This window comes from Crocuta crocuta, unplaced genomic scaffold (assembly GCF_008692635.1).
Source record: "Crocuta crocuta isolate KB4526 unplaced genomic scaffold, BGI_CrCroc_1.0 scaffold16, whole genome shotgun sequence".
NCBI lineage: Eukaryota > Metazoa > Chordata > Mammalia > Carnivora > Hyaenidae > Crocuta > Crocuta crocuta.
The window spans coordinates 4,652,917-4,679,307 of record NW_027531893.1 but is presented as its reverse complement, the minus strand read 5'-3'; the positions used below and the strand labels follow the sequence as shown (position 1 = coordinate 4,679,307).

At 42.7% G+C, this 26,391-nt stretch overlaps 1 protein-coding gene across 1 annotated transcript in view; it reads right to left on the bottom strand.

Annotated features, from left to right (window-relative positions):
- RBFOX1 (RNA binding fox-1 homolog 1) overlaps nt 1-26,188 on the bottom strand; it is a 1,463,629-nt gene extending 1,437,441 nt beyond the window's left edge. The window contains exon 1 of the mRNA XM_077773235.1: nt 26,087-26,188. Within this exon, the coding sequence (XP_077629361.1) occupies nt 26,087-26,089 (3 nt within the window). The 5' untranslated portion in view covers nt 26,090-26,188. The remainder of the gene's footprint in view (nt 1-26,086) is intronic.
- Between the last annotated feature and the right edge of the window lie 203 nt (nt 26,189-26,391).

Genomic DNA, 26,391 nt, shown 5'->3' with positions numbered 1-26,391 from the left:
AACAATGATAGGATGTCTGGTATTTGCTTCAAAGTAACATGAGCCTGAGGAGGGAGAGTGATCAAGGGCATAGATGGCACAACATTAGCTATACTTTGATAATTACTGAATCTGAGAGAGTGCTATCCAACGATTCTTTATGCTATTCTAATTTTGTATATGTTCTAAGTTGTACATAATAAAAAGTATCTCTTAAAAAGTATCCATAGAAGGTGATGTAAGGTGGCGATGATCAAGTATCCTCCACCCTAGCATCCTTCGATCATAGCTCGCATCTAAGTATCGCTGTAGAACTCAGTGTCTAAAAATGATGGAAACCCACTTTAGCCAAGATAACCATTTATATTCCATGCCCTTATGAAACCATAACAGACTGTGTCATACAAGAAATAATGCAATGCTTTTAAAGTACATGAATTAATTATCAGTAGCATAGAATGAAAACCATATCTACCTCTTATAGTATTAATACCCAAAAGCTGTTGCAACTACCCTTCTCAACTTTGGAAAGGTCACTGGCATGTAATGAATGATAAGGGTCACTAAAGGCCACAGTATATTAAAAGTGAGCTGAATTTTAAGAGTTTACTGCAAATAATTTTCTTCAGGGAATTTATTAAGCCCAAGCAAGGTTACAGAGTTATTTGTGGTGTTTTAATGCTACTTTTATTAATAATAACCTTTCCAGGTTGCATCATCTGAGAAGGTACATACTTTAATACAGAAATGTGTGTCCAGTATTATTACCAGGAGCATTAAATAATGAAATTTCAGTAGGAGAACAGAAGAAATTGCAATTTGGTAGGTTTCTGGTATCTGGCGAAGATGAGCCATTCTTAAAGGGAAACAAGCATTACAGGCTAGTACTAATTCAGAGGCACTGATCATTAGAAAGGAGTCAGAGATCTAGAAGGAAATTTTGCTCTAAGTTAGACTCCATACTTATATTGCAGTTTGCAAAAATCAGTGAACTTTCAAAAGTACAGAGAATTTGGGCTAGACAACCCAATGAATTTTGGAGAGTAAAATAAAGACCTCTCCACTAACATTAATGCAGTAAGGAGTATTGTGTAAAGGCATGAGTAACAGAGGACAGAGATAAGAACCCAAATCTCAGCTCAGCCAAGTATAGCTGCCTGACCTTGGCCAAGTAGTTTTCCTGAGCCAACTTCCTCAGTTGTAAAATTAAAAAAAAAAAAAAAAAAAAAAAAAACCTATCCTATGATGCTGATATAAGGATTAAATCTGACTCTATATGGCAATATTTTAAAGTTTTTATTTATTTACATAATCTCTACACCCAATGTAGGGCTCAAACTCACAACTTCAAGATTGAGAGCCCCCATGCCTTTCTGACTGAGCCAGCCAGGTGCCCAAAGATTCTACATGGCAATTTTATGATAAAATTCCTGGAACATACTAACATTAATATAAATGGTTGCATTTAAATTAAAACTATTTTAAAATCCTACAAAGGCCTAGGCCTTTGTTTTTATGTAGCAAGGCCTTCTCGCTCTTTATTAAGGGAGCACATCCTCTACCTCACAGCAAATGGAGATCTGAGTGTAACTGCCTGTGTTCCAATCTCAGACTCCAGTATTTACTGGCTGTGACATCCAAGGAAAACTGCTTTGTCTCTAAGACATTTACATATTTATAATGTATATTATAATTTATAATAAAGACAGCAATAGTTACCCCCTGCCCTTCTGTGGTTGTTGTGGAGTTAAATAAGATAACAGATGCAAAACCCTTGAAAACAAAATCTGAATACAGCCCATATTCAATACGTGACACACTGCTGTGGCAATTGTTGTCACAGCTAAGTATCTCCCTATGCTTACAAAGCTCCATATAAGGTGAATTCACTCACTCTAAACCATTCCATTTTGGGATTAAATAATCCCACCTGTGAGGAATTTATCCCCTAACTTCCTTTTCTTTCTCTGTGTTTCTGTCTGGGGCTGCTGGTTCTTCCCTTGTTTCAGATGGAAGACAGCCAGGCTTTGCATGCCCCTCACCAAAAATCCTGGAGTTTTCTAAAGCTTTGGTCATGTGGCATCTGGCCTCTTTCCTCAGGAACACAATTCAAAGGGATGAGCTTTTCAGAGAAATTTCACCTTTGATCATCTGCCAAGAACAGCCACAGAGAACGGATCTATCTAAAAGCCGAATCACATCCTCAGACATGGTATCATGCCCATGAATCGGGGGAAGGGGGAGGTGGTCAATCTAATTATGAATATTTGTATGGGGCTGGTTAAAAAAGTGGGTTCATATAAGGGAACACGAACACACACACACACACACACACACACACACACACACTGACATTATCACTTGTTTATAAAGAACATTAGAATGTCAGGTGCTGGTTTAATCTGTTTTGTAGTCAATTTTCCTGCCCCTCAAGGCTCATTAGCCAAGTAATCATTCCATATGATAATGTGTCCTCTGCGTTCCCTCCTTGGGTCCAAGAATACATCTTCAACTCCATTTCTAGCAGTGGGGGGCCTTCATCAGCAACCTTGCCTGGCTTTGCTGAAAGCATGCCAGCCCAGCACTGCACATGTGTTTCTCTTCCCCAACATCCATTAAGTCCGTTTACCATATACTTAGACATCTGGCCAAGGAACCAATAAGCTTATTTCTCTTACCCTCCATAATAATCCAACATAATGTTTGTTTCCTCACAATTTGTCCCTCTGAGATAGACATCTAGACGAAGCCAACATCATTCAGATTACACTGGCTTTAGCCAGATGTTCCATGTCTTGGCAATAATGTTCACTAAAAGCTTACACACCAGTTACTATTGAAATCACTGCAAAGGCTACCTTGAGGTGAAGGTAGGGGATAGATTTCGAGAAGGACCCAAAGTTTTCCTCCCTAAACTTGAGCCAGTCTTTCTACAGAACCATAATATTTCTTAGACATCAACTCTTATCTAGCTACATTTTCTCTCCTTAAAAATTCATTCAATAAGATGACTTTTAATTAATGATGTATGGATAGCCCCCCAATATTCTATCTTTAGACTTGACTTCTTCCTACCTAAGAGCTGTAGACTTGGTTATAAACTCTGTTCTGGAATCTACACTTGAAAGTTTCACAAGCATCTCGAACTTGTCCAAATGGGGCTCTTGAGTCTTGACATGGCCTATAAATTGGTTCTTCTCCTAGTCTCCACCTTCCAATCACTACCATTTATGCCACTGCTAGGAGTCACCCCTGCTTCCTCCCTTCCCTTCATCCCTCCAACTGTTAGTGTTACCACCAAATTACATCCATCTCTATTTCCATTTCTCTAAAAGTCTACTAACTGGTTTCCCTGTGTCTTTTGACACCTTCTCCTCAAACATATCTGCCACACAGCAACCAAAGTGGTCATTTAACACATAAATCAGAATATATTTCTTCCTTGCTTAAAGCCATAAAATGGTTTCCCTTGGTGCTTCAGGAAAAACTCAGTCTTTATCACAGCGTGCAATCCCCTGTTTGATCTGTCCCATCCCTACCTCCCCACACAACTCATCCCCTCATTCATTATAACAAGGATATACTAATCCCCTTTCCTCAATAAATCAATCTCTTTCCAACCTCAGGCTGTTGGCCCTTGTTCTTCCCTTTTCCTGAAGTGGTATTCCTTAGGTCTTCAGTTGCCTTATTTGCATCATTCATGTATTAGCCAAAATGTCATCTCTTCAGAGAAACTTCCACAGACAGTTCTATCCATAGCAAATTATAGCAAATTAAACTTCATACCCACACTCTCAATCTAGGATAACTCCCTAATACATTATGTCCTATTATCTTTACAGTTCATAACACCATCTTTATTTTTCTTGTCAACTCATATTTACTTATTATCTCCTTCTGCTCCCTTCACTGGAATATACAAGGGCAATAACCTCATTTCTCTTTGTCACTGATATATGTTCAATGACTAAAAGATGCCTAGTATACAGTAAGTAGGTGCCCAATACATATTTGCTGGATGAATGAAGGGATGGATGAATGAATGAATAAATGAATTGATGCATGTGAATAGGCTTGGCTGTGTTTTCCAAGGACTCCACTGAGTCTTGAAACTCAGATTAAACTACAATTTACTGCTTTTTAGAGAAGTCTCTGAGCCTTGATTCAAGTCCCCTAAGGCTCACGTTAACATTCAGCCATCCTAAGAAGTTGTCAGTAATCACCCAAATGCTCTATCTCCATACTACTCAAAGTGTGTTCCATGGATCAGCAGCATCAGCATCACTTGGGAGTTTATAATTTCAGAATCTCAGGCCCCACCTCAGACTTGCTGAATCTGCATCTTTATTTGAACAAGATTCTCAGGTGATATGCATAACCATTAAAATTTGAAAAGCCTTGGTTTAGTTCCACTGGTCTGAACCCTGGCTGCTTATTAGAGGCCCCATTCCAGAACAATTAAATTAGAGTCTCCGGGGCCATGGCTTGGGAATCATTGTTGGTACTATCCTATGTATTCTAATGTCCAATAAATAGTTAGAACCACTGATCTAGCATAAAGACAACCATCTCAGAATTTTACAAACTTTGTGTATATGTATGCAGAGGGAACTATTATTCCCAAGCTAAAACAATGATACACAAGCATGAGAGAATAGTGACAAAGCCCTAACTCTGTGGATAATGCACTAGGCCATGCCTCAGAAGGGAAAAACAACTTAGGATTGATTATCACACCAAGGGAGATCTTGGTGCGTGTTAGTTTTCATGGTCCTCATAGGAACACGGATACAAAGACATTTCATTATATATCCTCTACAACTAAACAAACACAAGGAAAAAAAAGGAAACCACCTGAAGTACATGAACATCTTCAGATATTACCCATAACTTCACACCTTTTTAAATTTCACACCTTAATCAAAGGCAGATGCTGTTTACTTGTGGAATGCCAATGTTTTCAAACTGCTATCTGTAATTAGCTCATTAGCTCACCTGTGGAATCATTTGGATTCTAAAAACAATGAATTTTGTCTTTTAAATTTGAATCAGGTCTTCTAAGACAAGAACAAGAGCCCACCACAATTTGGGGAGATTCTTGAGCTCATTACCTTTTTTAACACAGACACCAGGAGAGACTCAAAATGAGAACATTCAACATCAAAAAAAGTTATTGGATAAGTAGCCAGAGAGCACTATCTCCACACAGAAATTTTACTTGGTTTCTGAAAGCAACATGCCACCCCAGGATGCTGGCTCCATGTCAACATCTCTGTCAATGGGTTAAGTATCATGCTTTGAAAGATTCAGCTTGCCCTAATTTAAAACATGTTTTTCTTTCACTTTAAATACGAATATCCTTAGTCGCTATATCAGTCAAGTTCTCCATAGGAAACAGATGGTATACTCAAATTTGGATTATTTAAAGAGATTTTACTTACAGAGGTACTATTTTCAAAGGTGTAGGCAGAGTGTAGGAAAACCAAACAGGATGTGCAGCAGCCTCAAATTAGTAGCAGCATGGCTGTTACCATCCCTAGGCCAAAGAGGGTGAGGGGTAGGAACAGTCAGTGGTCTGTAGAAGGAAAGGAGACTGTCTAGTGAGGAAGAGCTGTGACCTCTATTGGAAGGGTACTCCCTACATTCAAGAAGGGCACTGGAACAATATATCCTATAACCTCGCTCTGCATCCTCCCTCTAACCTCTTGCCAAACTCCTTATTAGCAGAATTCCAATGAAAATCCGAGGACAAGGGAGCCATGTGTATAGTCCTTACTTGTCTGTTTCCTGGGAAAAGAGCAGGTGCATACGGTATATAGAATACTGACCCCCTCCAAAGATGTCTACCTCCTAATCCCAGGAACATGTGAATACCTGTATATTACGTTTGTAAATTAAGGGAATTAAGTTTGCTTGCTGGATTAAGGTTGCAAATCGGCTGACCTTAAGATAGGGAGATTTCTTCTGAATTGTCAGGGTGGGCTCAGTGCAATCACAAGAATTCTTAAAGGAAAAAGAGGGAAGTAGAAGACAGTCAGAAGCAGTGTTGCTGGCTCAGAAGACAGAGAAAGAGGCTGTGAGCCAAGGACAAAGGGCAGCCTTTTAGAAACCGGAAAAAGTAAAGAAATGAATTATTTTCTAGAGCCTCCTAAACACAAATATGGCCAGGCTGACATTAGCGAGACCTCTGTTGCACTTCTGAACTACAAAACTTTAAAATAATAGCTTTGTGTTGTTGTAAGCCACTGCGTTTACCCTAATTTTTGAAGCAGCCATAGGAAACTAATACAGTGGAGATAAGGGTAAAGAATGCCTTTAGAGGGGCAGCTGGAAGATGTCTGACATGGTCCCCCACTGGCATCTGCTGACATTTTTTATCATGTTTTGCCCCCTAAATCTGAGCCTTTGACCTAGATTTCCCCCTAGACTAGGAGGAAGCAATATAATTTCAAAATGTGCACTTTGGTTTCAAGCAGACCCAAGTTTGAGTCCTAGGTTTGCCACTTACAAGATGTGTGAGATGGGAAAGCCACAGTTGAAACATCTGAAAGATGGAGATAAATATGACAGCAACCTCATGGCATTAGTGTAAGGGTTAAATGGATGGTGCATAACAGCACTATGCATGGTGCCCAATACACAGCAGATATCCAACCAAAGCCAGCATTTCCTGTCTCATCTTCCTCACCATGGCAGTTTAAAATATGACCACAGATTCCTTGTTCTTCCCCACTTTAAGTGGTGGAGCTTAATTACCCTCTCCTCAAGTGTAGGCTGGGCTCACTTCTAACAAGTAGAATAAGGCAGAAATAATGCTGTGTGACTCAGAGATTGGTCACAAAAACTACTGAGGTGGCACACTGTATGCTTCCAACTATAGAACATTCTGGAAAAAGGCAAAATGGTAAAAGGATCAGTGGTTTTCCCATGGTCTGCAGAGAAGGAAATGAAGCATAGGGGATTTTTAGGGCAGTGAACTATTCTGTTTGATGCTATAATGGTGTATGATACATAACATTATACGTCTGTCAAAACCAATAGAATTGTCACAATAACTATAATAGGGAAGCAACTCAAGTGTCCTCCAATGAATGAATGAATAAGCAAAGTGTGGTACATACAATGGGACATTATTCAGCCTTTAAAACAGAAAGAGGAACTCCCGGCTAGAGTCTCTTGGAAGGAAGGGAGGGAGGGAGGGAGGGAGGGAGGGAAGGAAGGAAGGAAGGAAGGAAGGAAGAAAGAAAGAAAGAAAGAAAGAAAGAAAGAAAGAAAGAAAGAAAGAAAGAAAGAAAGAAAGAAGGAAGGAAGGAAGGAAAGAAGGAAGGAAGGAAGGAAGGAAGGAAGGGGAAGGGGAGGGGAAGGGAAGGGAAGGGAAGGGAAGGGAAGGGAAGGGAAGGAAAGAAGGAAGGAAGGAAGGAAAGGAAGGAAAACCTGCTACAGCATGGCTGAAAATTTAGGATATTTTGCTAAGTGAGATAAGCCAGACATAGAGAGATAAATAGTGTATGATTCCACTTCTTTGAGGTGCTTTGAGTAGTCAAACTCACAGAAACAGAAAGTAGACTGGTGGTTGCCAGGGGCTGGGAGAAGGGAAAGAGGGAGACAGTGTTGTAGGAGGTGAGTTTCCGTTTTGCAAGGTGAGAAGAGCTATGGAGATGGGGGGAGGTGAGGGGTGCAGAACACTATGAACATACTTAATATCACTGAACCGTATACCCAAAAAAAAAAAGAGTAAATTCACATGCACCTCACCATAATAATTTTTGTTTCTCAAAACCACCTTGAATTGTGCAACACTAAGAGTGAATTTAATGTAAATTATGAACTTTAGTTAATAAAAATGGATCAATATTGGTTCATCAGTTGTAACATATGTACCACACTAATGCAAGATGTTAATAATAGGCGAGACTGTATCAAAAACGAAGTCATTGGGCCTCTCTCTCATTGGCTCTCTCTCATCCCTTAATCTAGGGGAAGAATGCTTCCATGTTATAAGCAAGTCTACAGACAAACATGGCAAGGAATTAAAGTCTCTACCTAGTAGCCATCAGAGACGTAAGGTTTCCTAATAAACCCAAGTTTTGGACCTTCAGATGATAGCATCTTGAACTGAAAATCTCACAAATGAACACTAATGTGTTCATTGAACACAAAATCTCACAAAAGTCAAATCCACCCAGCAAGGCTGCTCCCAGATTCCTGACCCACAGAAACTGTGTGAGATGTTACATGGTTATTGCTTTAAGCTGTTAAGTTTTGGTTTAATTTGTTATGCAGCAGCTAACTAAAATATGAACCACAACAAGAAAAAGCCATAAAAGCATTAAAAAAAAAAATGAATCAGAGATGAGTGAATTTGAAAAGTGCAGTTTTCCTCAAAATAACTGAATGCATGGAGTCAAAATCAGGGGCTAAGAATCATGGTTTCAGATGCTGGTAGTATAAGAAATGACTAATTATTCAGCAGCAAAGAAAGGTTTCACTTTAAATGGGAAAAGAAATCCCTTCCTTTGGAATCCAAAACCCAAATCATGTGCCCTCATCATAGAACTTCAGTCTCCAAGCTGGTGCTAATGCAGGGAAATATGGTTATTTCCTGTTCATCAGCATTTTACCCTAGAACCTTCTGTCATATTGGCATGTTATTTTTTTTTTTTTCAGCAAGCAGGAAACTAAAAAGCCCAGATTTTAGTTTCCTCAGATTTTTCTGCCAGCTTCCAATTCGACTCCGATATGTCCAAGGGTCCTGTGAGCCAGACAGAGGTCTTGACATTGACGCCTCTTGTCCTGCTCAGAGCTCCAGGACGTGCCCTGACCAGGTTCCCAGGGAAGTAGAGGAGGAAATGCCCTCTCATGCATCCCAGCTGGTTCTCCGCTGATTTCAACCCACTGGCCATCTGGTCTCTTTTCCCTGCTATGTGCACAGCTTGGTCTGGGAAGTGGAAACTTTCTGTAGGATTCAGCAGTTTTTTGTTTTTTTTTTTACTTTTTTTGCAAACCAGGATGCATGAAGTGAGCAGAGAACAATGGCTGGTGTGTGATATTATGTTCCTTGTCCACATATAGAACTGATGCACAGAAAAATCAAAGATGCCACTTGGCAAGGATCCAATGAAATCTGTGCCTATTGAAAATCACTGTCACTCAAATCCATGGGGACTGCTGGTTGTTTCTTCAAATATGGAGGATAATCACAAATGCAACCCAAGTGGTAAATAATTCTTAGTTTTTCTGCAGAATTCATCCAAGTCAAAAATCAAGGCTCTAAAGTAAACAAAATAGGTTTCATTTAAATGGACTTACTTTGCTTAATAAAAGAGTAGGTCACAAGGGCACCTGGGTGGCTCAGTTGGTTAAGTGTCCCATTCTTGGTATTGGCCAGATCATGACCTCATGGTTCATGAGTTCAAACCCCTCATCAGGCTGTGCACTGACAGCATGGGGTCTGCTTGGGACTCTCTCTCTTCTTCTCCCTCTACCCCTCCCGCACTGGCTCTCTCTCAAAATAAATAAACTTTAAAAAAATAAATTAAAGCCTATTAAAAAAAATAGCAGGTCACAAAAGATCCCACTAAGTACCTCATAAACATACAGACCTCATAAACAAACATGCCTAAAACGGGTAATAGCTAATGCAACCTCTCTGAAAATAGGTTGGCCAATGAAGAGGATTTGAAAGACCACTTACATTTTATTAAATAGTGACATCCTCAAATTGGGCAGACAGGGAAACTGACATACACAGTGACCAGTGTACTTAAATACAGATTTGGGTCCAAACACTCATAAGTGGATGTATGTTCATATAATATATACCTGTGTGTATGTGTGTATCTCGAGCTTCATGATAATTTACAAAATAAAAAAAGTTAAAAAATATGCTTTTCAGAGCCATGCTGATAAAATGGGGCTATCTGCAGAATGAAGATCCCATAGTAAAGTTCTTGATTCCCATCTTCCCTAACCCCCTTTAGCAGTGATTTAAAATGCCTGAGTATATAGGTCCAGAGTCTTCACCATGGGCCATGAAATTAAACCCAAACAAAAGTCATCTTATTAGCATAATTCATCATGGAAATGCATTCCACAAACTTTCATGTTTTTACAAATGACCAAAAGGGGCGCCTGGGTGGCTCAGTTGGTTAAGTGTCCGACTTCGGCTCAGGTCATGATCTCATGGTTCGTGGGTTCGAGTCCCGCGTCAGGCTCTGTGCTGACAACTCCGAGACTGGAGCCTACTTCAGATTCTGTGCCTCCCTCTCTCTCTGACCCTCCTCTGCTCACACTGTCCCTTTCTCTCAGAAATAAATAAAACATTTAAAAAAATGACCAAGAGATACCAACAATAGTGTTCTACTGAATCAGTAGTATTGAAAAATAAACATAGGTCACACTAGAGTTTACTGTGAACCATCATTAACATCATAGTAAGAAGTCTAGCCATCAAGAACCTCATATAAATGTTGCAAATGTTTTCCTTCAAATACCCATGCACACATCTGTAGTTTTCAGGAACGACTTTCTGATTTTATCTGATCATCCATGTTGTTGAGTGGTATTCAATTTCATTCTTTTTTTTTTGTATTTTAATGTTTGTTTATTTTTGAGAGAGAGAGAGAGAAAGAGAGAGAGAGAGAGAGAGAGAGAGAGAGAGAGAGAGAGAGAGAAGGAGCATGGGAGGGGCAGAAAGAGAGGCAGACACAGAATCCGAAGCAGGCGCCAGGCTCCAGAGCTGTCTGAACAGACCCTGATGCGGGACTTGAATCCACAAACTGTGAGATCATGTTCTGAGCTGAAGTCCAATGCTCAACAGACTGAGCTACCCAGCTGCCCCTCAGTTTCATTCTTTACAACCCTGTTATTATGGGTCTTATGGGTGTTTTAGTTAACACCTCATCATTAACTGTATTTGGGGATGACAATTTCTCAGTAATTGGATTTTAAGACAGAGGTTGTGATCTCTCTCCAAATAAGGTTGCTCATGACCTTTCAACGTCGCCACTGAATCCTCTGCCCCTTCCCCATCACCTCTGTACCCAAAACTCAACCACAAAGTTAAAACAGGTGGAGTGAAAGGTTTCCTTTCCCCTGCCTAATCAGGTCATGGTAAAATAGGTGTGACAGTTATTGGTCTAAAAAGGCGGGATCCTAGTTTTCTCTGTGTGCTACAGCCCTCTGAGAATCTGATTTAAAAATAAAAAGCTATGGACTTTCTGGGCAGATAAAAATATTCATTCTTACCGTTTTGAAAACAATTTGAGTAAGCCACTACAGGCCCATCAATGGCCCCAAGTCTTTAATTCTTTTCTGAGAAGAGGAAACATGTGACAATAATCTATCTTATTTGCCCCTGTCTCACAGAGACTAAGCCACTAAAAGTGGAGAAACGTTCCCATCAGTCCCAAAGAAGGAAACAGATGCCCTCTGACACAGTGCTTTGTCCTCCCAGAATTATTTTTACCTGTTTTCCTAGGATCAGAAATAGAAGACTAGTGACAAACTATTTCAGTGATGGGTATTTGTATGTAGTTTAAATTATGAAATTTTACCTAAACAGTTCTGGGGGAATCCCTGTCATATCCGCAAAAAAGCAAAGAAGGGATGGTAGTAAGGTACCCCCTAAAATCATTTTCAAATCTTAAATATATGCTTCCCTCCCAGAGCAGCGTGACCTCGGGACCTTTGTAAATCAGCCTCTACTTGTGGAAGTCTTGGATGGTCCAGTCCTTTTTCTGTCTAAGGTTTCCGCACATGCACCATGCTGGGAAGTGACACAGTTCCTGTAATATCCCACAGCTTCTGAATGTCCTTTGCTAAGGGAATTGTCTTGGTTCTCACTGTATACAAAGCATTTCACTTCGCCCTTGGTTGGCTGCCTCATGGAGCTTTAGAGGTAGGGGACTATTTTCTGGTGGGGGAGAGAAGGATATTACAGTACAAAGAACAATATGTAAAGAAGGAAGTATATGTAAATTTCCTGGGTTATACATGCACTCCCAGCTGCCCAATTATTCTCATAAAATAGGATATTAATTCCAAATGCCTTAAGAATAGACATTTCTTCATATCCATCAAGTACTTTTCTCACAATAACTGAAAAATAAGCTAATACCTCATGATAAGCCCGCCTCTTTGGAAGGCGTAATCCTTCTTCTCAACCAAAAAGGCACCGTGTAATAGGGGTGGCAAATAAATTTCATTTCACATAGTAATACCAATTGGCTGATAGTCTATGCCTAAAGTAATGTATTGAGGATTCTAGGGAAGTGTACTGATGAGGGGGAAGGAACTGATTATCAATGTCTGCCATGTGTACATAAAGAGGGTGGCGTCACTTAGGCCTCATGACTGCCATTTTGATGTAGAGCATTACTGAGCACTGAATGAAAATGCATGAATAGAAAGACTGTATAATGTATAAGCTGGGTTGTACTTGAGAGCATGGTTTTTTAAAATCTATTTTGCCAAGCAATTTTTCATGGATATTTCTAAACTGCATGTTAAAAAAACAAAGTCTCATGTTGGAGAACATTACTGTGATCTGAGTGGAACATGACAGTGGCTTGAACACACCCTCCTGTTTCTTTCTTGACTGGTATTTAAGGATGAGGGGCAGCCCAAGTGCTGCATCAGGCATAGGACAAAATGGGCATCCCTGAGCAGGAACAACTGAATGGAAGGTGCTCTGACATTAGCCACCCTATGTCCCCTCAAATTCATGCCCCTAGTGTTATAGTCTATGTTCCCAGAGTACATTTGCTCTTTCTCTGAGTCAGTGGTTTCCCAACAGGGACAATATCCCCCACCCTGGGGATGTACAGCACTGTCTGGAGATATTTTTTACTGTCACAGGGGGAGGAGGGGGGGTGCTATTGGCATCTAATAGGTAGAAACCAAGAATACTCCTAATCATCCTAGAGAGCACAGGACAGCCTCCCCCACACATAACAGAAAATTGTCCAACCCAAAATGTCAATAGAAAATACTGTCAAGGTTAAACCTCGGTACAAGTCAACAATATGTTCTCTGGTGTTCAAAATATATACTGTGTAGCACACAGCACAGTGGCTAAACTTGGGGGCTCTGAGTGTGAAACTCCCACCTGACTACCAAACATATGACCCTAAGCAAAGCACTTGACCTCTCTCAGCCTTCACATCCTCATCTCTGCATAGGGATGATAGCAGGGTCTACTCCACAGGACCAAAGGTGAAAATGAAATTAAATCTCTTAGCAAAGTACCTGGCAGATGGAAAGTGTTAGCAAAAAAAAAACAGGAATAAACAAGAACCTCAAAACATTCCATCAGGTAAACAATGTGTAACAGCAGCCACACACCTGACACCATGGCCACTAAATCAGAACCAGAACTACCATATGGCTTCATCCTAACTCCATTCACCCACCAAGACACAAGGGCACATTTTAGCCAAAGCATTAGATTTGGCATGTCTGTGAAATGTAAAGGCACATCTCCGTTGAGCCAGAAATTTCATCTCTATGAATTTATCCTATAGAGAAACTACCACGTATAGGAGATGATCTCGGTCAAGAATATTCAAAGCAGCGGCTAACAATGAATTATTAGAAATAATGTAAATATTCACCAAAAGGCGGCCAATTAAATAATGGAGAGTAAATATGGCAATGGAATACTATATATCCATTAACAAAATGGAGGAGAAATATATAAGTATGGATATGGAATAATCCCTAAAGTATGCCCTTAAATTAAAAAATAAAAGCAGAGACAGAGGAAAATGGGTGATGGACATTGAGGGGGACACTTGTTGGGATGAGCACTGGGTGTTATATGGAAATCAACTTGACAATAAACTATATTAAAAAATAAATAAATAAAATATAAGCAGAGTAGAACTATACGTTTCTTATGTGATCATGTATTGGTATAAATGTATATATCTGCATAATAGATGTGACAGAATACATGAGAAGTCATAATAGTAGTTGTCCCTGGTGAGAGAGGAAGCAAGAAGGCACATATTTTTCTCAGCACATTCTTGCATTTTTAAAATTATTGTGGCATTTTCATCTAAACTATTAAATAAAGTGAAGCATCAAATATGCCCTGTTAAGTCCATCACTTCCTGCCTCAAAACTAGCCTATTTCTTTAGCATTTGACTTTTGTAAATGCTAAGCAAATCATGGCTTGCCTAAAAAGGAGTAATTTAAAATCATTTGGTCAAATCTTTTTCTGTATAGATACCCCCAATTTTTAATCCAGAGATGTCTGCAGAGGAGCGATTAGCACATAGTTTGTTGTGCTCACAACAAAACCTGCAAGAGGTTCTCACTGTAACTCAGAGACAAATTCTGTGACTATACCCAACCTTTCCCCTCACCCTCCTTTGCAAACTCCAGCTTTTGAATGAAGAGCTGTATCAATTAGCAGAGCCGGATCCTGGGCTATTATTAGTTTCTGAACAATGGCGGAGGGAAGGAGAAGGGGAAAAAAAAAATCTACACGAGGCTTTGAATTTTGAAACCACTATCTGGGAAAAGACAAAATTATATTACACAGTTAGATGATTTAGGGGATTCACCTCATGAAATGAGTTCTGCTGGTCTCCCTCCCAGAGCTAAAAAAAAAAAAAAAATGTTGCTTCATGGTATCTTAATTCATGACTGTACAAGAATATGCTTTTTGTTTTATTTTTTTGAACTACTGAAAATAATTAATGTTGCTTTTAAAAGTTAAAAGGGGAAAAAAATTAAATGGCAAGGGCACACTGACATCTGCTGGCATTTTATAAACTGTTTTTAAGACAGGCATTTGTTCCAGACACTGCTCTCCATTTATTCTCATGCGTGGAGGCTCATTCATGGCCTACAAAAATGAATATTCCCCAATATGCTCCCCAAAATGATGCCCAGAGAAGACCATCAAGGAATAAAAGCCTAAGAGGCTCTTTCCCCTGGACTGGGCTCCCTCCCTTCTTTCAGGAATGCAGTCTGGAGCTCTAGGGAATGAATAATGTTACTTTTTATTATTTTTTTAATAAGTGGAAGAGTTAGACTGGAGGCAATTTAAATTTGCGAGGTGCTTCCCCTGATTTCATTTCTACAAAAAGGAATCTCTCCAGTCCTTGTCTCAAAACAGTGAACAAAGGAGGGACCCTGGGTAACAGCCCTCTACCTGCACTGGAAGAGCCAGGAACATAAAACTGAACATTTGGGGATCTCACAACCAAAGCAGCAGCAGAACTAAAAACGTGAATAGAAGGGGAGGGTGCTGAAAAATGTTAATTTTAGCAAAGAAGCAAAAGGATCTCTGTTGTGCTAACAAAAGACTTGAAAACAGATTCCAAAATGCTGAAGTCCGGGAAGGTTTTGCCAATGTTTTTAAATCTGTGATACTGACATGGAGCCAACGAGGGGGCAATTGTGGGGTCATCTAGGGAGAACAAACTCTCTTTTCTCGTGAAACTTTACAGATGTTATGAAGACATGTACCTGGACTTGGGGCTCTGGCTCTGCCTTCTCAGAGACTGTCACCAGCACAAGGGATCACTCGCGTGGGCAAGACTCGAGTCTAAACAGAGCTGTGTCCTGGAGATGTGATAAACAGAGCCCAGCCGCCGCCGCTCCCCCTCCTCAGGGGTTCGGCAGTCAGAGCTGACCGTCAGCACCACCATATTAGCCTTGTTCCCTCACCTGCTCCACACACACACACCTGCACCCAGGAGCACACACACACGTATACACATGTACACATATCTGCACCCACATGCACTTACACAAGCATACACACACACACACACAAGCACACACACCTGCACCCACATGCACCTACACAAGCACACACACACACCTGCACCCATGAGCACACACACGTACACATGCGCGCACACCTGCACCCACATGCACTTACACAAGCATGCACACACACCTGCACCCATGAGCACACACACATGTACAGAGGCGCACACGCCTGTACCCACATGCACTTACACAAGTGAATGCACACACACCTGCATCTACGTGCACGTACACAAGCATATGTACACACACACAACACACACACATACACACCTGCACCCATGTCCACATCCACACTCACACACAGAGCCTTTATCCCACAGGTGCTCCCAGCAGTTACTCCATCACCCTCAGAGCTGTACTCTCATCTTGAATATATCTTTGAGGAAGGATACAAACAAAGATCTTACTCATTTCAGAGAAAAGGAACACTGGGTCTCAAGAAAAGACTTGTACTCTGGCCTCCACAGCTTCTCCAGCTACATCAACTCACTTGCTTGAGCTACTCCAGGCTCCCAGGACCATGCTGCAGTTTTCAGGACATGCAGAGTGCTCTCTGACCTGAACACACTGGTGCTCAGCACGGCCCCCTCCCTCCTCTGTCTCCATCTCCCCTCTTTTCAGGACTTGGTCCTTCTCATTCTCCAGGTCTCAGCTTAAGTGTCACCTAAGTGTCTCTCCTTGGAGAGACCTTCCCTCACCCTCTGGCATAACATGGCCACCCACCGACTGATTACATTAACACTCTATTTTGTTTCCACCTTAATACTTACAATAGATAATTATGCTGTTCATTTATTTCTCTTCATGTTTTATGATAGTCTTTCCAACTACAGAACAAGCTTCATGAGGTACAGACCTTGTTGGTCTTGGTCACTGGTCAGTGTATTTACCCCAAGATAATGTCCCCAGTGCCCGGCACAGTACATAACAGAGAACACAGGTCCGATGGTGTTTACCGAATGCACTGGAAAGGCAATGAGTGACCCCATAAAGATGATCCAGCGTGTCACAGGTAACGCTCCAGGGAAACAGTTTGTTTTTTTTTTTTTTTTTAATGGAAGAAAATAAGAAAGAATGCCTATCTGCACTGCTGAGACTTAAAGTAATACTCCTTTACTCCAGGTATAGCTCAGGATACCAAGCACTGCACTAGACTGTCCTATTTTCCAGGGATTCCTGGTGTTTTCAAGGACTGTAATTTATTTATTTGTGTCTTTTAACTTGCACCTGTCTCACATATATTTATTTTAGTTGCCTCGTGTGAAAATTAATCAAGGGAAACCTCAAAACAGTGGAGTCAGGACAGAAGGCGAGGTATGAAAGGGAGTTCTACCACCCAACATCCATTACTGGAGGAATTGAAAATTACAGACCCCGACAGAACTGTCAAAAGCAAAGAACCATCATTTACAGATCCCACTGAGGAATGATACACACTGCCTCTCCTACAGCAATCAACTACCCCTGTAGCTTAGCCAGTGATTATCATCCCCTGAACTTTCACTTCTCTCCAATGGACTTTTGCTCAAAACAACCCCTTCCAACTTCCTTCTTCTCCATAACATTCCTCTCCTTAGCCTGTGGGACATGTCTACGGTTTTGCCATAGCTTGCGTGTCCCAAACTGCAATTCTCTGCTATTCCTTGGACAAACCCGTTTTTCCTGGTAAAATACCTGTTTAATTTTTAAGGTTAACACTTGCAAAGATTATTTTTCTAAAAAATAAAAAACAGCAGGGGTGCCTGGGTGGCTCAGTCTGTTAAGCATTCAACTTCGGCTTGGGTCATAATCTCACAGTTCGTGGGTTTGAGCCCTGCATTGGGCTCTCTGCTGTTAGCGTTGCAGCCTGCTTTGGATCCTCTGTCTTCCTCTCTCTATCTCTCTCTCTGCTCCGTCTGCACGTGTTCTCTCTCTCTCAAAAATAAACATTAAAAAATTATTTAAAAATAAAAATAAATAAACAAGCAACATAAATTACAATAAAAGGCGAATTAAAATAAAGGCAGAGAAGTAAAATGGACTTGACAGTGACATTAATATGCAAAACCTATGCTAGCAAATCAAAACTGGACTCTAAAATCAGCTCTGAGCTTCCTGGCTGGCTTTGTGAAAAGGGAACATGATCCGTTGTTCCACATAACAGTGTCTGGTATAGAAGCACCAATCAGTGCCTCAGGAAAGGAAAAATTATTTCTGATCCTGAGACCAGAAATGACACTGTGATAGCCAACAGAAGCCTCAGAAATATCAACACAGAAATAGCAGCAAGGGGGTGGAGGGGGGTGATGGGCATGGAGGAGGGCACTTGTTGGGATGAGCACTGGGTGTAATATGGAAACCAACTTGACAATAAACTATGAAAGAAAGAAAGGAAAAAAAAAGAAAGAGCAGCAGGAAGTGTCAGTTCCCCAGAGCTCATGGTCCTTCTTGGTTCCCCTCATCTGTCTTCCATAGTGTGTTACATTCTTTTCACTTGGAGTGTTAGACTCTGCTAACATCAGTCTTAAACATTAGTCTAAATGATCTATTCTTTTTCTGTGTATATACATAGTATCTATTTTTTTTGAAAATGGGATCAAAGGGCTTTTTTTTTTTTTTAATCTCATTATAAGCCAACAGCAGCACAGCACAATTCAGTAGAACTCCATTTTTGGAGTGGGGATACGTGGCTCCTTATCCTCATGACATACTCTCAAAAACACTATAAATTCAAACAGACTAGACTTTGGGTAGTTCTTAGAGAGAAAGCTCTTGTCTGAACAGATGAGTTGTGCCTACTCCAAGATGGTCATGGGGTAACTGCTTCACTCTGGAGCACCAATCCTTGATAAGGGAGACAGAATCATCCATCCTTTAATAGACAGGGATATGGAGCCTCAGCGAGGTGCAGTAACTCGCCCAAGGCCACATAGCTAGAAAGTGGCAGAATGTGGACTCAAAAAACTTAGCCATGGCTGGCTCCAAAGCTCGTGTCCCCTCACACCTTTGCTCTCAGGATGTCTGATCATTTCACAGCTTTTCTGACTCCACAGCAACTCCATTAGCTTAAGTCAATGTGTCATTATCTCCTTAGTTAGCCAGCATCCTACCTGCTATAATTCAGAGTGACCAATCTCCCCAGATCAGAAATGAGAAGCCCTCCCAGGAAGAGTCCTCTGTTCTTAAAGACAGATATCAATCCCCTCCTTATTTTCCCCAAGGAAACTCCTAAAATCTTCCAACTTGTGCAAACGAAAACTATTTTCTTTCCCCTGGGGAATTTCTAAATGTGAGCTCTCCATTATCAGCCTTTGCAATCAGCAACAGCCTAAACTGGACTCAGCTTTCTAAGGCTGCCAAAGGATGGCAATGTGTCACAATGCCATGACCATGAGCCATGCCACAGGCTAGCCTTCCCTTCAGAGAGACCTAAGGAGAAGTGGCTCGTTTCTGGGGCTTCGTTAAGAGACTCACTCTATAATATAAGCAATGACCCTAGAATCAAGATGGAGGGCGTGTCCCAAGGGAAACAGACACACAGCTCACACTACTGGGATCTAGCCAGGGCCACTGTTGCTGAATCAACCTCTCGATTCCCCGCTCTGTCACTTTTCATAACAAGTCTAATAAATTAGCGTTTCTCTCTGCCAATCAATCAGAGCCCGTGCATATGGCTGCTGTCAGGCATCCTCTGCAGGCAGAACTCCATATAGCGACTCAGGTCTGTCAACTCCTTCAAGTATACGTTTGAAGCTATGCTGGGTTCCTCCCCTTCACTCTCAATTTATCATCTTGGTTACAGTCAAAAGGAAAACGAAGGAATCATATTTCGGAGCCAATTTGCTGCCTGAAGGAATTGCGAAATTCTAGTTGCAGCAATAAGGGTAATAATGATATCATTATTATTAAATGACAATAATCATTGCTGCTACCATCATAGCAAACAACCCTACTAAACACATACTAGGTGCCAGGCACTTTGCTGAAATAATATACAAGTCTGATTCGTCACTAAACTGCAGTGTAGGGGTGGTTATTATCGCCATGTGGAGGGGGTACTGAGGCTCAGAGAGGTTCATTAAGACCAAGAGTCACGGAACTAAAATGCGATGAAGCTGGGAATTGAAGCCAGACCGTGTGATTCTAAAACCCTAACCACTGTCCTACCCTACCGCCTGTCTCTGAAGTGTCCTGAATGGTTCCTCTGCTGGGTCCCTCAGCACCCAGCACATCCTCTCGATGCAGAGTGGATGAGATAAAGCAGACTCCAAAAGCAAGTGCTGGAGTCTGCAACTTAGTTGTTGGACCTCAGGTTCCCCACCTGAAAAATGGGGATGATAAAGGGCTTGTGATAAAGAGTTGAAGAGATGCTGTGTGTGAAGCCCTAGCACAGAATGTGTTTCTAACAGGTGGTAGCTCTTACAGAAGAGATGATGGTACAAAGAGGACAACTTTGGACACCTAAGTCCATGCCCTCATCTCTGACTCTATATTCTAAAACTCATAGGAAATAGAAAATTGAGGAATAACAGGCCTCACAATGAGCAAGATGGTTACACAAGTTGATCTACTATGTTAGCAAAAGGTCTAATTTTGTTCTCAGAAGAAATGAAAGGGGAGCTGACTCAGACGACGGAGTGATCCTGCTTCGATGGAGTGAATGGCAGCTTGCATGCTGCACTGAGGGGCTGTCAGAGGACTGCCAGCCTTGACTGTTTTATCCCCAAGGCCTGCCAGGGCCCAGAGAGGTGGCCCAAGACTCCCTGCAAAATCATACTCAGAGCCTGAGCCTAGGGATAGGGGCCAGAGGTGCTATGGGTAGCCCAGGGCTCTCAGGTTCTAAGGGAAGGGATAGAAAAACAAGAGACAATGCAGGCCATTCTTATACAACAAAAAAGAAATAATGTGGCAAATAGAAACAGGTGCCCTGTTTTCTTTTTGTGCCTCTGATGGACTTAACATCACTTATCAGAGCAACTCCAGTTAAGCAGCAAGTTCCCTGTAACCTCTGTACTGCACCATCTCCTCCCTCCCTAGCATCTCAGAAAGGTAGCAAAAGAGGCAGAGCATGCAGGGATTCGTATCATGGGCTATAGGCTGAGACCATCAGGTTCAAAGTCTTAGGTATGCCATTTACCTGCTGTGGTATCCTGAGACAAATTGCTTTCCCTGCCTAAACCTTGCAATCTATCGCAAAATGGAGATATGAGGAGATTCCATTTCGAAGTGTGTTAGATGCATCAAAGGGAATAATTCACTATTTCCATATCCAGCATCTACCCTGTGCCAGGCACCATGCTAGATGCCAAGGATACAGTGGTGTTCGGACCAGGTGCATGCAGGGCCCACCTGGAGTTTACTGTTCAGTAGAGTAAGAGAAAGGGATGAAAGAGATCACTCAAATAAACAGAAAACTGCCCCTGGGATAAGTGTAAGGAAGGGTAACCACACAGGGAAAGAGGGAGGGTTCCCCTGAGCAAGGGTTTTGTGATGGATGAGTGGGGAGTGAACAAGGTGAAATGTGAGGGAGGGAGATGATAACGTGCCAGAAAAACATAGCTCAGCACATAGCAATGCAGGCAGAGTACTTAGCACAGCGTGTGCTGTGTAGGAAGTGTTCAAAACATATACACTTCTTATTGTCACAGTGTATCTTAACAGTCTCTGACAGAGTTCCAGGGTTGTGGATAAAGAGAGAGAGGTTTGGGGTCAAATTTGGGAAGAAAGTTGAGCTACCCAGGTGTCCACGTCCTCCGTCAAACCATACCTCCACCTTCCAAGACCAGGAGAGCTTCCAAAGATGGACAATGTCAGCCGTACTCAGAGCTCTGAGGAAGCAACCCCCCTCCTCTTGTCAGTATCCACCATCACACCCACCAACAGGAGAAACACATGGCCACAACCTGAAAGGAAATTACTGGAATAGATGATGGATAATGGGGGATCTGTGTGCAGAAGAGATGCTGATGAAGCCGCTGGGAGGATGTGTGGCAGGAGGGGGTGGAGCGTGCCCTCTGTGAAGGCACTTCTAGAGAAGGAACTAAGCCGGACCACATCCACAGATATATGCTTAGTGTTGTACTCACACACAGTGAGCCTTACTGAGAACCTGGGGTTCTTTTTTCCTATAAACTCATCTTTCTTCTTGAATGGAAGATTTTGTTCTCACAAAGGAGAAGGGGAAAAACAAAGTTCAGTTTCGTAGATGCTGTGGGGCTTATCCTTCTAGGTACCAGGAAGTCTACAGAAAATCCAGAGATGAATCTGAACTTTGACACAAAAGCTGGCTGGCCAGGAAGTCAGGCTCGTTTATTTACTCCTCTCAGAAACATCTAACTGTGTTTCCCACAACACTGAAGCCATAAATATATCAGGGCATTTCTCTGCATTAAATCTTCTAATGACTTCCCCACTGGATTAATATCCAGATTCCCTATCAAAGCTCAAAGGCCTACATGACCCAACTTCATCCATGTAATGTTATCATTGCTTCTGCCTAAGGGCCTTTGCATATGCTATTCCCGGTCTCTGAAACTCTCTTCATGCAGATAAATGTCCTAGAATGGAAACTCTATCATGATGGGGTATCTGTATATGCTGACCACTCTGTATTTCAAGTGCTTTGAATAGTGGTTGGCACTGCTCAGTAAATACCCACAGGATCAAAGTATAGCTTGAAACATATCAGCTACTTCTTTTCATCTAGATTTCAGCTTAAATCTCTCTGCCTTGGAAAGCTTTCCAAATCACTCTCTACCATACTGTCACATTATAATTTCTTATAAAACAAATTATCATTATCCTTATAAAAATATATTTCCATCCTTTGCTTATTGTCTGGTTTCCCCATGACAATAGAAGCCCCCAAAGAGCAACATTCCCATTGGCATTGCTTCCTGAGCAGTATGTCTGACATGTGGCATGTCCTGGATAAGTGTTTATTACATTAGGCTCTCCTCCCCCAAGATAGCCACACCCATCAGTGTATCAGGAAAGACTCACCCTCATCTCCTGTGTCCCGTGATCAATGACAAACCAATGGTAATGAGGGTGGCTCCTTGCAACTACAGATACGAAACATGACAATGACTGTCTCTCCTTAAAACCTCCTATGTCACTTTCATAAGACCCCTCAGACCTTACAATCTAGAGAACCATATTCTGTTGAAGTCATCTGAATGTGCTGGGTGCCCCTCATTTTGAAGCTCCCTCACTGATTGATTCTTTAATTAAAGTTTTAATATTTATACGTGTGCCCTGAGGCAGTATTTTAAATAATGAAGGTAGGCATTAGGGAGAGCCTCAAGACTCCTTTAAAAACGTATCTCCATGTTTGAGGTCTTCGGCACAACAAAGTTTTCTCTGGGGCAATTTGGGGGAATGTAAATGTGACAAAATGCCAGCTGATTTTAGGAAAGTCAACCAGTATTAGTTTACGGGGCAAGCTCACTCTGTATCTCCCATGCTGGGTAGCAAAGGTGGGCTAGCTGCCCTGTGTCCTTCAGAGCAAATGTACTTGAACTTCAAAAGTCTTCATCCATACTGCTGGGAAACCCTGGGTCCCCAAAGTATTTTCTGTGTCAGATCCGATTTCCCTCTTGGAATGTGTTCATTACTCCACACATCAGCTTAAAGGATGCAAATAAAATGGTCTAATTTTTGGAAAGGTGAAATGCCAGACATATTTTTACAGAGCAGACCCAATTTTCTGGATGCCAAAAAAAATTATCTGAAAGGAATTTTATAAACTACAATGGTTTGGTATGGTTTGAACTGAAAAGGCTAAACTTGTTTTAAAAAAAAAAAAAAGTCATCAGAGACGCGAGGATGTCTGAAAGGCCTCTGCTCAGACCTTAGAGGAGCAGTAAAAAAATAGCATCAATTATCATGAAGAGAAAATAGAGCAGAGTGGGTCAATTCCAGGAGGAAAAATCTGTTCAGACCCACGTTTCAGCTTGTTTCTGAGTGGAAGACTCCAGGACCACAGGGTGATGGTAAAAAGACAGTGTGTTCTGAGAAAAGTAAGATTTACTGAGATGATGCTTTCATCCCAGGAGACTGAGGAGAAGCAGACCTTTCTGTTGACTCGAAGAAATGCACAAGTGTTACAAAAACTTAATTTCAGGGCGAGTACGCTTGTAGAGATGACATCGAAGGTCACCAGCCTGCATCCCAGCCATTGGGCTGCATGTCTCTGACCCTCCTTACACCATATGGCTGGCGAGCAGGGCACTTTCTCTCAGAGAAACTGATGCTTCTTCTGAGCAACCTCTCTTTATGGTTAGGCTCCGTTTTTGTTTCCATTGCATCTGTTGTTTAAGAAAAGTGTGTCTGTAAGGGGAAACGCCTGCCTCTTCTAGCCCACCAGGTGTCAGAAGACTGAAAATACAGGGTATTCTCCTTGATTAAGGGGGTGGGGGGAACTAACATTATTCAGGTACTTAGCATGTGCCAGACCTTGTCCTAAGTGTTTATTGCTTTATTTAATTCTCCCTCAAGCCCTCTGGGGCCAAATATAACCACTGAAGCTCCCATTGAACAGGTAAACAAACTGATGCACAGAGAGGCCAAGTAACTTGCCCAAGGTCACATAGCTTGCATGTGGCAGTGGGCTGTACTTTTCTCTGTGATAAAGCTCTACTCTCTAGAGCCATAAAAACATTCTGGAAAACTGAAACAGATGATGCCGATTTCTTCCTAACTCAACTCAACCCTGAGCTAAGGTAGGGAAAACCTAGTGGATTCCTCTGGAACCAGAGTTTCCCTCAAAAAGCAGGAGGGTTTGGAGTCAGCCCTTGTTTGCAGCAAGACACCTGCCAGAGCCCCCTTTACCTCTAATAGGCCTCAGGTCCTCTGCCTCTGAAGAAAAAAAGACCTTAGCCAAAAATAAATCTGCCTGTGTCTCCAGCCTGGTCCTCTGTGGTCACTTAAAAATTGAAAGGATTCAGGTCCTCTCATTTAAAGGAAAAAAAAAAAAAAAGATAAATGGGAAATAGAGGGTTGATGAACTAGGACAAGGGCTGGGAGAACACCAGCTGGGGCGCACTGGATTTAAATAAATAAAGAAATGCGTAAATAAATAAATAATTATTACTGTTATAAAAGAAAACTCAAGTTATGGCGCATCACATTTCGGCTCAAAGCTATTCGGCAACACCTCCCCCACTTCTTTACAAGTTCCACTGAGAAGACCGGTGGTTGGGTGCCAATCCTCTACGCCGCCAGGCACGGATTTCCGAGCACGTGAGCAGCCCCGCCCCAAACCCTCCGAGGCTGGCAGATGCCCCTAGGTCCCTGCCGGTGCATAAGTGAGGGGCCCCCAGCTCCCTGGCGGCGGGGGATGGAATTGGTAATTCCTGGGCCGGGTGGGTCTGGGTCTTCCCCTTCCTTCCCGCTCCGGCAGCTTCTGGGCTCTTCTTGACACCTAGTCCCTAGATCTAGCACCTTGGAGGCTCTAGGAGCATCCCTGCCAGGTGATCCCCCAGGCAGCAGCGATGTGGGGACACAGCCCCGCTGACCCCGCCCTCACCTCCATCCTTGGAGCTGAGAAACTGAAGCGAAAACGGGTGACCCTGGCCTGTGCTACTGCCGTCCCCCGCCCCAAACACCTAATCTGGGGTGAAGCGGTCTAAGACGCCAAAGGACCCAAGGGGTGCAGCGTGAGTTTTCAAGTCCTGAGCTCCCAGGCTGGCCTCCTTCCCCAGGGCTGAACTCGCGGTGACATCTCTGGGAATTTAGGCCAGTACCGATAAACACGAAGCTCTCCCTCCAGCCAAGTGACCCCCCTCTTCCCCGCCTCCCACAGGAGATTTGGAATTTCTAACCCCCCTCGTAGGCCACCAAAGTGCCTTCTCCCTCACAGCTCGAGAAGGGCGGTGGAGAAGGCAGCCACTCAGGGCGCACCGAAAGCTCGCTTCCAGCCGGCCAGAAAGACTAACCAAAGTGCGCAGGCAGGTTCCCGCCTGTCCCTGCATCTGGGACTCGCTCCCAGGAAAGCAGACGGGGCAGCCTTGGCGCTCCTGAGGGGTGCTCTGGGGCGAGGAAGGGCGTGCTTATGGAAGTGAAGCGCTAGGGCTCACGATCTCGGCCCCCTACGGAAATGTACATGGAGATCTCTCCACCACACAGAAAAAGTTCCCAGTCCAGCTCTTCCAGCCTGGCACTGGGAGTAGGCCAGCCATTTGAGACCTAACTCTTTCCCCTGTGGAACCCTTTGGGCCAGCTGCGGNCGCCTGGACTTACCTAGAACTCTCGGCGAGCCCAGCTCCAGTCGCCTTCCGCTCTGGTTCCCAGACCCTCCAATTCCCCTGCGCTCTCTGCACCCCCAGTCACACTCACCATGAGCTGGAGGCGGCGAAAGGGGGTGCCGATTTCTCCCACGCTGTCCGCAACTTCGCGGGCAGGTCAGCCCCGCCCTGGCGCCCCTGCCTGGGCGATGGGCTGGGCACAGCTGGGCAAGGCGCGGGTTCGGACAGCCTGGGTCCTAACGGCCACTTCCAGGATGACTGGAGCGCAAGATTCCTCAGTGCCGAGGCACCATTCGCTCCTCCGCGCTCTGCTTAGGTCGGAGGCTCAGAGTTCTCTTACTCCGGACGCAGGGGCGGGGCGCACGGCTGTCCCCTCCAGATGCGGGGAGCCTTGTT